Below are 11905 nucleotides of genomic sequence, written 5' to 3' on the forward strand. Positions count from 1 at the left end.
TGTCTGTCTGTCTGTCTGTCTGTCTGTCTGTCTGTCTGTCTGTCTGTCTGTCTGTCTATCTATCTATCTATCTATCTATCTATCTATCTATCTATCTATCTATCTATCTATCTATCTATCCTATCTATCTATCTATCTATCTATCTTGTTGGTCCTGCAGCAGTCTGATGTTAGAAAAGGGTAGAGCTGATGTTAGGGCACTGCATCGTTTATAATTTCCCTCTTAATGTTAGGCTAGTTAATGGTTAGGATGAAGACTATGATTATTTGATAGGACTGTTGTTCCAGGACCACCAAAACATTTTGATCTAGGATGTCCTACTGGTTAAAATCACAGTAACACTATCCTTGCAGCAGTCTGATGTTAGAAAAGGGTAGAGCTGATGTTAGGGCACTGCATCGTTTATAATTTCCCTCTTAATGTTAGGCTAGTTAATGGTTAGGATGAAGACTATGATTATTTGATAGGACTGTTGTTCCAGGACCACCAAAACATTTTGATCTAGGATGTCCTACTGGTTAAAATCACAGTAACACTATCCTTTCGTCCTTTCAGTTTTAGACTTTAAAGTCAGATTCACGGATGTGGCATCCAAATAATTAAAAAATAACTAAAAACCTCTAGTTTCTGAATAAACATAAAAACTGCTTTGTTCCTCCTCAGCGAGACACGGTTGATCGTGTGGAGGCCTCTGTGGTTTTATCAGGTGAGAGTACATCCATTTTTTATTCTATAAAAACACTTATTATTTTGTTATATAGCATATTTCATGCCCTTGTTTCTATACCACTCTTAAGGTGTGGTGGAGAACCTCCAGAAACCAGTGGTGGCGTTTGCACGTCTACGGGACTCAGTGGTGATGGAAGGGGTTCTAGAAGCTCCGATTCCTGTTCGTTTTGTCTTCTTCCACGTGGGGCCCAGTCACAGTGGCATGGACTATCATGAGAGTGGTCGGGCCATGGCGTCTCTGATGGCTGACTGGGTAAAGAGGAGCTATGGACTGGCACTGAAATGTCATGAAATAAATCAAGGAAAATGAAGGCTTTTCTAATGTCTCATCTTAATTCTGTACATGCAAACAGGTGTTCACTCTGGAGGCTTACTTGGCTACAAACGAGAAAGATCTGACCAATGCCATGGCAGACTTCATGGACTGCAGCATTGTGATCCCACCCACAGAAATCCAGGACGAGAGCATGCTTAAGCCAATCATCAACTTTCAGAAGAAGATGCTACGAGATAGAGTCCACCCATATGACACCCGACTCATGGTTGGGGGCAAAGGTCAGGCTTTATATAATGACATGGTGTTGACACTGGTGTCGCTGCATTCATTTAATTTGACAAATCCTTCAGTCCCCTTGTGTGCTTGTTTTTTTTTTAAATAAGCCAAATAGCCTGATGTTTATTAAATAATTTAACACAGTTTATGCATTCTGCAGTACTGTGCAGATTTCCTAAAGATCCAGTCTAAAAAAACTGCAAAAAAAGTCTGCAGATTCAATCTGGGTCTGGTCATGTTCCTTCTCAAGATCTAAATTTGACCCATTTCATTTTAGTGTATATGAGGCTGGTCTGGCATTACTGCAAAATATTTAATATAGTTACACTCACACTTATACTCAATCATTTAGTGGACACTTTTATCCATTTACAAATGAGGAACATAACAACTAATGTATCATGGAAGACCCAATAATGATTTAAATACCACAATGGCAAGCTTCTTTATTAAGATTGAATCATATTCATGCTTTTGGCTCTTCATACGTCACAAGTATGTTCTTTTTTTTCTGTACACATCTTAAGGTTTAATTACCTTAATATCAATCATGGCTACATGGAACGGTCTTCCTCTGCATCTATCCTGGCCATCCTAGGGTTAAATCTGGAATTACATCAAGTAAACTGTTTTATTGTGTTTATTAGCCCCAACTGGACCTGGGAAGCCACGGGAGGATCCACTAGCCCGTACCGGCTATCCGTTTGGCGGTATGGTCAAAGACATAAAACGCCGCTACAAGGGTTACCTTAGTGACTTTACCGATGCACTGGACCCTCAGGTGCTGTCTGCTGTCATCTTCATCTACTTCGCTGCCCTTTCACCTGCCATTACCTTTGGAGGACTTCTTGGTGAGTACATTCACTGCCAGCATAGACTAATCACACCACTGAAAAAGATCTAAATTAGTCGCATTTATCGTTTAACACGTAGCATATAATCTGGCACACATTTTATCATATTTTGGCCAAGAACTGCCTACCTAGACTGGATGAAATTAACCCGAAAATGGACATTTATACCCTCATTACATCTTAGATGTATATGACTTTCTTCCTCTGGTGAACACTATATACGACATACATACGACCCCAACTGATTAATCGATCTTCTGAAGCAAAATGATGTGTGTGCAAGAAAAATCTGTTTCCATGAAAAACCTTTGGAACTTGTCCATTCCACAAACGTTTTTCTATAGTGGAAAAAGTTTCTTTAGATTTTTTACATGTTCTTCAAACTAAGAAAAAATTGCAACATTTACCATCTCTAATCTTCAATCTTTCTATGTTTTAGCGGACAAGACGGAGCACATGATGGGGGTCTCTGAGATGATGGTCTCTACCTGTGTGCAGGGCATCATCTTTTGTCTGTTTGCGGCACAGCCAGTACTTGTCATTGGGTTCACTGGTCCACTGATGGTGTTTGAGGAGGCGTTCTTTCAGGTGATGCTTTTATTAGTGTGAATTGTGTTTAATGAGGTAGATTATCAACAACTGTATGACTTTTCTCATCCATCTAAAATCATTCATATTTCCCATTCAGTTCTGCAAGTCTAACGGCTTTGAGTACATTGTGGGCCGTGTCTGGGTGGGCATGTGGTTGATCATCATTGTGGTGGTGATTGTTGCAGTGGAAGGGAGTTTCCTTGTCCGTTTCATCTCACGCTTCACCCAAGAGATCTTCTCCATCCTGATCTCTCTCATTTTCATCTATGAGACCTTTTCCAAGCTTATCAGGGTATATTCAGTCTTCCAAATGGGCACACACTTAATTAGATTCATTCACATCACATAATTTGTCACCAAATCTTCTTTTTTATTCCTCAATGCTTTGTTCTCTCTCTCAATTATTCTCAGATTTTCCAAGCGCATCCTTTGATTTTGAACTACGATCACTTGAATGCTTCTTTGGAAGACCCCTTCCACCCTATCAAAAAGGTTATCAACATCACAGAGCATCCTGATGGCAATATTACTCAACATCATGAAATAATAGAGAGGGCCTATCCTAACACTGCCCTGCTGTCCATGTGCCTTATGTTTGGCTGTTTCTTTGTTGCATTGTATCTCCGTGGGTTTAAAACTAGCACCTTCCTTCCCGGTCCTGTAAGTTTGCTCAGTTTACCTTTTTTATTTAAAACTCTGATACTGTTTAGCCAAAAATAGTTTCAACAAAAAGCAAAAAAGGCATTTCAGCAATTAGCAATCCAGCCAAGCCTTTAAATGTACTGATTATGTTACTATTAAAATACTGTACACCACCAGATTCGTCGAATGATTGGAGATTTTGGTGTCCCCATCGCCATCTTCTTCATGATTGCTGTGGATATCATCATCAGCGATGCCTACACACAGGTTTGACAGACTCAAAATATTGAATTCATGCTTCAAAAAGCAAAGGCACCATTTTGATTGATTTATTTATTTTTTGTCATTGTGTGAGCTGTACTGGTTAAAATATTTCAATGTTTTTACAGTGGCAGTCAACCTTGGAAATGTTTGTTATATACTAATTAAATTTATGTTCTACATTTTTGTTGACATTTACTGGGAAAATCCAGTACTGTAGTACACAGAAAAAGAATATGCACATTTGAATGTACAGTATACAGTACTTTATAAAGTATACAAAATTTTTTGTATTTCATTTCAATCAAGGGTCCATATTTGCATGTCCATTTTTACACATTTGCTATATCTAGAGTCAAGTACAGCAGTAAAAAAAATCTATTCACAGAATGTAACACTACAAGTTGCAAAAACTGGTGTGTAGGGCTGTGATGTTCCTACATGTTCAAAAATAGTAGTGATTGTGCTATATGACAGTTTCACTAAAAATCAACTAATCAGTTTTGCTCAGCAAGCCACGTGCATTTAGTTATTGTGAAAACTGTAGACAGCTGTACTTTCCCTTTTGCGCACAAGTTGCACACAAGACAAAAAAACTATGGAAAAACTCCCTAGTGAAATGAAGATAAACATGTTTTATGCATCTGGACCCATAGCATAATTGGACTCATATAACCTGGGATTTTGACCATTATAATGGATAGTTCCATTCATCTGTCTCATGGTAAATGTGTAAATGGTAAACTTCCTGCTTTAGAAACTGGTGGTGCCAAAGGGGCTGACCGTGTCCAACCCATCTGCTAGAGGCTGGTTCATCAGCCCATTTGGTGAGAAGAAGCCATTCCCTGTCTGGATGATGTTCGCCTGTGTTGTTCCTGGCTTGTTGGTCTTCATCCTTATTTTCCTTGAGTCCCAGATCACTACGTGAGTGTGAGATTCAGAATAGAACACATTTAAATTCACACTAGAAGACCTTCACTATAAAGAAAACACCAAGAAGAAACAGATGAAGATACTATGATACAGTGAAGATATTTTTGAAAGAAGTCTATTATGGTCACTGACGCTGCATTAATTGAATCAAAAATACAGTAAAAACAGGAATTTTGTGAAATGTTACTATAATTTAAGATACAATGAAGATTCATGCAAGGATTTTGGTAGTCAGAACTTTGGTGTAGCTACTGCATTAACCTCACACCTTTTCCTTACCATCCAGGCTGATCGTGAGTAAGCCTGAAAGAAAAATGGTCAAGGGCTCTGGTTTCCATCTGGACCTCCTCCTTTTGGTGTTCTTGGGAGGAGTTGCCTCTGTCTTCGGTGTCCCCTGGCTCAGTGCTGCTACAGTGAGATCTGTCACCCATGCCAATGCCCTGACTGTCATGACCAAAGGCCCCAGACCTCAGATTGAACGCGTGTTAGAACAAAGAGTCAGTGGTATTTTGGTGGCCGTGATGATTGGTGAGTTGCAAGCTTTTTATCTGATATAATGACACTTAATCAACACAGTTAGAGTTTAATAGCCTTTTTTTTTTTATCAAATCGAAATAATGATACATAACAAAATGTTACTGAACAATACACAGAATCATTCAAATTCTTTACTCACAGGGGTCTCAATTCTCATGGAGCCCATCCTGAAGATGATTCCTATGACGGCTCTGTTTGGCATCTTTCTCTATATGGGTATCACTTCACTGAGTGGCATCCAGCTTTGGGACCGTATGCGTCTGCTTATTACACCAAAAAAGCATCATCCTCCTGTTCCATTTGTCACCCGTGTAAGATTTAATTACATACACACATACACTACATGGATAAAAGTGCACTTTTGTTCAAAAGTTTGGGGTCTGTCCACTTTTTTTTTAAAGAAACTGACACTTTTATTCAGCAAAGATGCTTTACATTGATCAAAAGTTACAATAAAGACCTTTATAGTGTTACAAACAAAGAAATGCAGTTCTTTTGAACTTTATATTCATCAAAAGAGGGAAAAAAATGTATCACGATTTCCACCCAAAATATTAAGCAGCACTACTGTTTTCAACAGTGCTAAAAAATAGAAAAATTATTAGAATGATTTCTGAAAAATCATGTGACACTGAAGACTGGAGTAATGATGCTGAAAATTCAGCTTTGCATCACAGGAATAAATTAGATTTCAAAATATATTCAAATAGAAATAACTTTATTTTAAATTATAGTCATATTTTACAATATTCCTGTTTTTACTGAATGTTTGATTCAATTATTGCAGCATTGGTGAGCATAATAGACTTCTTTTCAAAAACATAATTAAAATCACTTATCAACCACAAACTTTTGAACAGCAATGTATGGTGACACCCAAACTCCAAACAACAATGATTAGAAGGTACACTTTTGGCCATGTAGTCAATCTGTCAATCGATTGATCCATCCATCTACAGTATCTAGTTACTGATTTCTCTGTCTCTGTGTGTGTTTCTCTACAGGTGCCCACTATGCGTATGCACTTGTACACTTTGATCCAAGTGATTTGTTTGGCGATTCTGTGGGCAATCAAATCTAGTGCGTTTTCACTTGCCCTGCCCTTTGTCCTGATCCTCACGATCCCACTGAGAATGTTCATGACCGGTCACGTCTTCACTGTCATGGAAATGAAATGTGTAAGTATCTCTTATATAGGCCTAAGAGCCCTATGCCCTATGCCATAAAAGTGCTATATGAACGCTTTGTGTTGTACACATTATATATTGTTTTATACTGAGATTTTTTCCTTTATTGTTTTATTTTTAAGTCAAATATTTAGACAACACTTACTCACACCTATGCATTTTTATTTGTCCATGTTGTGACCGCATATGTTATGTCATACTTTTGCAGCTGGACGCAGATGATGCAAATGTGAAATTTGATGATGAGGATGACTAAAATAACCCCAAAACACCCCTGGACGTCTTTCTTGAGCCACTATAAATTAATCTTACTGTGTGCATTAAATGAGAATCGTTTGCTTATATTTTTTAACTGTTGTACATTCAGTTCTTAGCTTAACCAATCGATATGTCTCTACATCATTAAAGTTTTAGAATGCAATTAATACACACCTAAAATTCATAAACTGTTCATATACATTCCATAGTTGTTTATCACAATACTTTCTTACTTTTTTTTTCTTTTGTGTGTTTGTGTGCCTGATAAGATATTTGTTTTTGTTTTGTTTTTCATTTGGGATTTATACATCCTGGTGTTTATTTATTTTATGTATTCAGGGTTTCGTGCAAGAAATCTCATGTCAGTGTGAAGCATGTCAACTACACGCCAGCTTGAATGTAAATCCTATCCTGTTTTAACAGGTGATGCCTATGCAAAATGTGCCTTTATATAGAATTTCAATGTTTCAGGGACACCATACCTGTAAATATTATATGCTTACAAATAAAGAATGTTAGCATAGGTTACTTTTGCAAAGATTTGATACTTTAGAGTATAAATTAATATTTGGTTTTATGTATGCTTGGTCTGTTATGGTGTGTGACTTTAATGATTAAAATTCTGTAAAACATCTACAATAATTCTTAGTAAAGAAAGCCTTACATTCCTGTCCTAAATTAGTCAGGGGAGCTTGCAAACACATCCACTTTTCCAGCAGGCTTGACTTCACAAGAGGCCTGGGCGGGCCTGGCCCACCCAATCATGAGCTTGGCCCACCCTGGCAACCAACCTCCACCCACCTTCTCAAGTGTCCAGCCCATTCTGTGAGTCCTACGACCTTCCTTTCGTGTTAAAGCCGGACCTGCTTTAATTTTTTTTTACAAATTTTAATGTATTGATAACACTAAATTTTAAGTCGAAAATTTCAGTTTTTCTACATTTTCTGCAAAAAAAAAAAAAATCACTTTTCACCAGTGATTCCCAACCAGGGGTACTTTAAGAGGACCCTTTTTTTTGGCAGAAAATGTAGAAAAACTGAAATTTTCGACTTAAAATGTAGTGTTATCAATACATTAAAATAATCCCAATATTTTTACATTTATGTATTATTATTATTTCTTTTTTAAATTTTTGTCAGTGAGTAGTATACATACATACTCTACCATTCAGAGTAGAAGTTAGTACGATTTTTTTTAATAGTTTTGAAATAAGTCTCCTATGCTTACCAATGCATTTATTCGATTAATAAACAGTAAAAACTGTAATTGTGTGAAATATTATTAAAATTCAAAATTACTTTTCATTTAATACCTTTTTATATCATTTATTTCTGTGAAGACATGTTCAGCCATCTAACATGAGAAATCAGAAATCATTCTAATATGCTGATTTGATGCTCAAGAAATATTTCTTATTATCAATGTTGAAAACAGTTGTGCTGCTTAAAGGGGTGGTTCACTGGGTTTTTTCTAGGCTTGATTGTGTTTATGGGGTGCAAACGCATTATTTTTCATATAATTTACCTTTATAGAGTGGTGGAACTATGATGTCACTTTGTAGGCAAAAACCCATTTTAGCATTTTAGCACTTCCGGTTCCATCGTCCCAGAGTCAATGGTTTTTTTTTATGGGATTTTGGTTAAATCCGTAAAATAAGGTCCGTGGTTCACACAAACTCAAGATACTTTAACGTTAAATTCTACGACATAAAACACACCAGTTACACCGTGATTTTTTTAAAACGGTTACACTTCTTTAAAAAGATGGTTGCTAACAATTTGCTAAATTGGACTACAGGCGCTGTCAGAGACATATAAGTTAAGGTCATCACGCCGAACAGTTTATCAATTTACAGTATTTTCCAGTCCTAGTATAATTTGTAATACAATTAATTGTAGAATAACCAATTAATAGTTTCCCGCATTTTATATTGTTGTTCAACAATGTTTTTTTGTTTTGCCCCTTAATGCAACACACAAGTTTTCGGATCGCTTTCCCGCTGATGCAGACTCTGGGTTCGCACCATAAGGTAAACTCATATGATTATTCCATGTAAACACCACATTTACCGGCTTAGTCGCGGTGAAAGTGAAACTTTAACGATGCATATTGCTTAAAGCCACGTTAAAATTAAATGTTTACGGCCACATGAAGCTGTTAGAAAAGCATATGAGGAATTTCTAGGAGCAAGGATAAAATAACATTTTGTGTACCCACCCTAACAAAGCTGAAATGTGGTACTTCATTCACTAAAATAGGTTTAAACTTACCGTATCAAAAAACTCGCTCACTCTGCTGTTATTTAATAGATTAAATGCACTAGAATTTTATTGAATAGTATGTGGAGACACGTTTTTAATGAAAATATTCATATTAATCAAGGATTTATTGACTTTTAATGCACCTTATTTCGAAATGTACAGAAATAGCCTACATGCTTTCATATGTCCTTTAGTTATGATTATTTAATTTATTCACTATACTATTTACTATTAATTATATTAGTAATATTATTTTGTGAAGATTATCTTGATGGACAAAATGTGTACATTTCATGAACTGTGGTTGAACACAGAGCTTATTTTTTGCGATAATCCAAAAGCCTTTGGAAAAATCCTATAGGCTTTTTGTCAAGGGAACCAGTGTCATGCTAACAGCTGAACCGTCATAGTTCCCCCACTCTATTCCACACCGCTCTGTCCCTTCTCTGAGAAACGGGCTGATCTTTTCCTGCTTTTATGAAGCCCTGCCCTCAGAAATAGGCGATGGGCTCTGAATGGTTAGCTAGCCCAGTGTGTTGTGATTGGCTACACCGCCTCTAGTGCGAGTCTAAACGTCCCGCCCCACACCTCAGCGGCATGAGCACCTGTTGTATTGTAAACAACGGTGTCCTTAATATCGCTTATCAGTTTGAGCTCGATTGAGAAGCAGAGGATATTATTGAAGAGGATCGTGCAGAACCTGTGCAAGCACGGCTTTTAATGGTAGGCCTATGTTTTATGTTTGTTGTTGTCTCATACTTTTAGATACGCTGTTATTTGTAAATGTTACTGCTTATGTTAGCTTTTAATATACGGTTTTATCCTGATTAAAGCTTTAATACAGTACGGCAACTGCACGTGTGTCCATGTAAAACTCTTCTCATAGCTATGTGAAAATAAGTGTATAAATGGAACAGTTCATTGTTGGAGCTGAGCTGAATGAGAGAGAGAGAGAGAGAGAGATGCAGAGCATGTGCAGAGCAGGGGGACGCAAAGAACAGTATTAAAGGGTCATGAAACCCCAGACTACTTTTTCTGAGATTTTAGCAGAGGTGTTTGTGTTGCACATCATAGAAGACAATGTTAGCATCCGATAATTTTAACTGTTGGAGAAAACTGGTTAATTTTAAGTTTTTTTGCGCTATTTTCATATTCCAGGTTTAAAATCTACATTGTGTTGACGTCACAATTTGTGACGTGGCAATGGACTAATAGTACATAGATGATGCGTCGGTGTCTATTAAATTATTCATGAGACTGAGGGTTCTTATCCTATGAGAAGACGCTTCGCTTAATTATTCACAACAGCATGTGTTGATTTGCTATGACAGATGTTTCTGTGAGAGGACATCGTGCACAATAACTGAGAGAAACGTTCATGGATCGAAGAAGAGTGTTTGTTTTTGCTTTGTAATAAGAGTTCGGCACAAACGCGATTAATTCACTTGGTGAGCATAACCGTTTTTACAGCTCTGTGACACAACCCGTCAAAAGGCTTATATAATGTGGGGGTTTCATGATCCTTTAAGAACCGCTGCTTTAGAACATTGATTTTGAAACTTGTGAATCCATTAGATTCGTTAGAAGACAGAATCGCGATTCATATATGAATAGATTTTTACTTGCACCCCTATTTTTCGTCGTCTTCTCTAAAGCAGCGCTGCATGGCCCCGCCCCCTTCATTGCGTGTTCCTGGGGGCGGGGTTTATCGGGGTTTGTGATGTCACGAACCCGGGAAGTAACTTGTTGTAGTCCCTACCAGCCGTTTTTGTAGGCATTAAACCGCCAGAATTTTAAAAGACAATATCTCCGTTTGCATTGAACTTTCAGCTTCGTAACTTTGCAGATATTGTTTATGCTCGGACAGCAACATTACACACTAACTAACGTTAAAAAAGTGAAATCGCAATCAACCACCCCTTTAATAATTTTGTGAAAACCATTATACTTTTTTTCAGGATTATTTGATGCATAGAATGTTTAAAAGAACATATTTGAAATAGAATTCTAAACATTTTTAAATTATTTTGAAATAGAACTTTTAACTGTAACTTATGGTCAGTTTAATGCATTTTAATGCATTTATTCAGCTATAAAAAAGCTGAATAAAAGTATTAATTTCTTTTCTTTTTTTTAAAGGTATAGTTATGTACATTTGTGAGTCACATGACGTGTGGATGGATTTTATACATCCCATCAGGACTTCGTGTATAAATAAATTTCCTTAGAATCAAAACTTGTAAAAAAAACAAGATCGTGTGTTTTACTGGAGGAAAATCCTGCCACAGTATATACGTACTGTTTAGTTGAATAGATTGTATTGACAGTGCTAAATGATTTCAAATACTTAGTGAGTTGATTTTTTTGGTTTGGTGTCAGTGCAGGTGTACCGCTAGGGCTGTAGTGCTATAACACAGTGTTTCCCAACCGGGGTGCCGTCTGTTGAGAGCAGGGGTGCCGTGTAAAAAATCATTTTTTAATATTTTTAAATTGCTAAAATTTTCAAAAAAGCATATATTATATAATATCCATTTCTGATGTCGCCAATAATTAGAGATGGACTGAAATTCCGGCTGCCGAAAATTAGATCACCGCTCAGTGGTGTGACGCTCTGTGTATTATCCCGCTCTATGTGTGTGCTCCGCTCAGTCGCTCACGGCCCATGTGAGTGCTCCACTCATATACCGTTCATGCTCATCGGAACAGCAAAGTCCACTCAAAAATCGAGCTGACAGGAAACATCGATGTAGTACAGTATTGTTTCTGTATGCAATAGCCCTACTGTGCTGTAACATGGTGTGGTAAACGGGCAACTCTGGTAACGCTGCCCTCTCATTCATTGATCTGCTAACCGTTATGCTCATGTGTTCTGATAATAATAGCTTTCTAGGATTAAACATTATTTGGATAATTGGTAAAAAAAAGTTAAATATCTTAGCCCTACTGTTAGACCTACCTGAAAAACTAAAAAACAATTTATTTAATTTGAAGGCCTGTCGTCATTTTTTATTTGTGCTATCATTATTAATTTCTTTATTTGTTCTTATTTTATTACTGACTACTTACATGTCATTTTTTATTCAATTCAAAGGTTGCTA

At 37.0% G+C, this 11905-nt stretch overlaps 1 protein-coding gene across 1 annotated transcript in view; it reads left to right on the forward strand.

The window, feature by feature from the left end:
* Nucleotides 1-7188, forward strand: part of slc4a1a (solute carrier family 4 member 1a (Diego blood group)) — a 22010-nt gene extending 14822 nt beyond the window's left edge. The window contains exons 9-21 of the mRNA XM_016252458.1: nucleotides 665-707; nucleotides 799-983; nucleotides 1084-1285; nucleotides 1931-2134; nucleotides 2577-2725; nucleotides 2826-3020; nucleotides 3140-3388; nucleotides 3548-3637; nucleotides 4389-4555; nucleotides 4851-5092; nucleotides 5243-5412; nucleotides 6106-6279; nucleotides 6497-7188. Of these exons, the coding sequence (XP_016107944.1) occupies nucleotides 665-707; nucleotides 799-983; nucleotides 1084-1285; nucleotides 1931-2134; nucleotides 2577-2725; nucleotides 2826-3020; nucleotides 3140-3388; nucleotides 3548-3637; nucleotides 4389-4555; nucleotides 4851-5092; nucleotides 5243-5412; nucleotides 6106-6279; nucleotides 6497-6544 (2118 nt within the window). The 3' untranslated portion in view covers nucleotides 6545-7188. The remainder of the gene's footprint in view (nucleotides 1-664; nucleotides 708-798; nucleotides 984-1083; nucleotides 1286-1930; nucleotides 2135-2576; nucleotides 2726-2825; nucleotides 3021-3139; nucleotides 3389-3547; nucleotides 3638-4388; nucleotides 4556-4850; nucleotides 5093-5242; nucleotides 5413-6105; nucleotides 6280-6496) is intronic.
* The last annotated feature ends 4717 nt before the right edge of the window (nucleotides 7189-11905 follow it).

Source organism: Sinocyclocheilus grahami, unplaced genomic scaffold (assembly GCF_001515645.1).
Source record: "Sinocyclocheilus grahami isolate Dianchi unplaced genomic scaffold, SAMN03320097.WGS_v1.1 scaffold27.1, whole genome shotgun sequence".
Classification (NCBI taxonomy): Eukaryota; Metazoa; Chordata; class Actinopteri; order Cypriniformes; family Cyprinidae; genus Sinocyclocheilus; species Sinocyclocheilus grahami.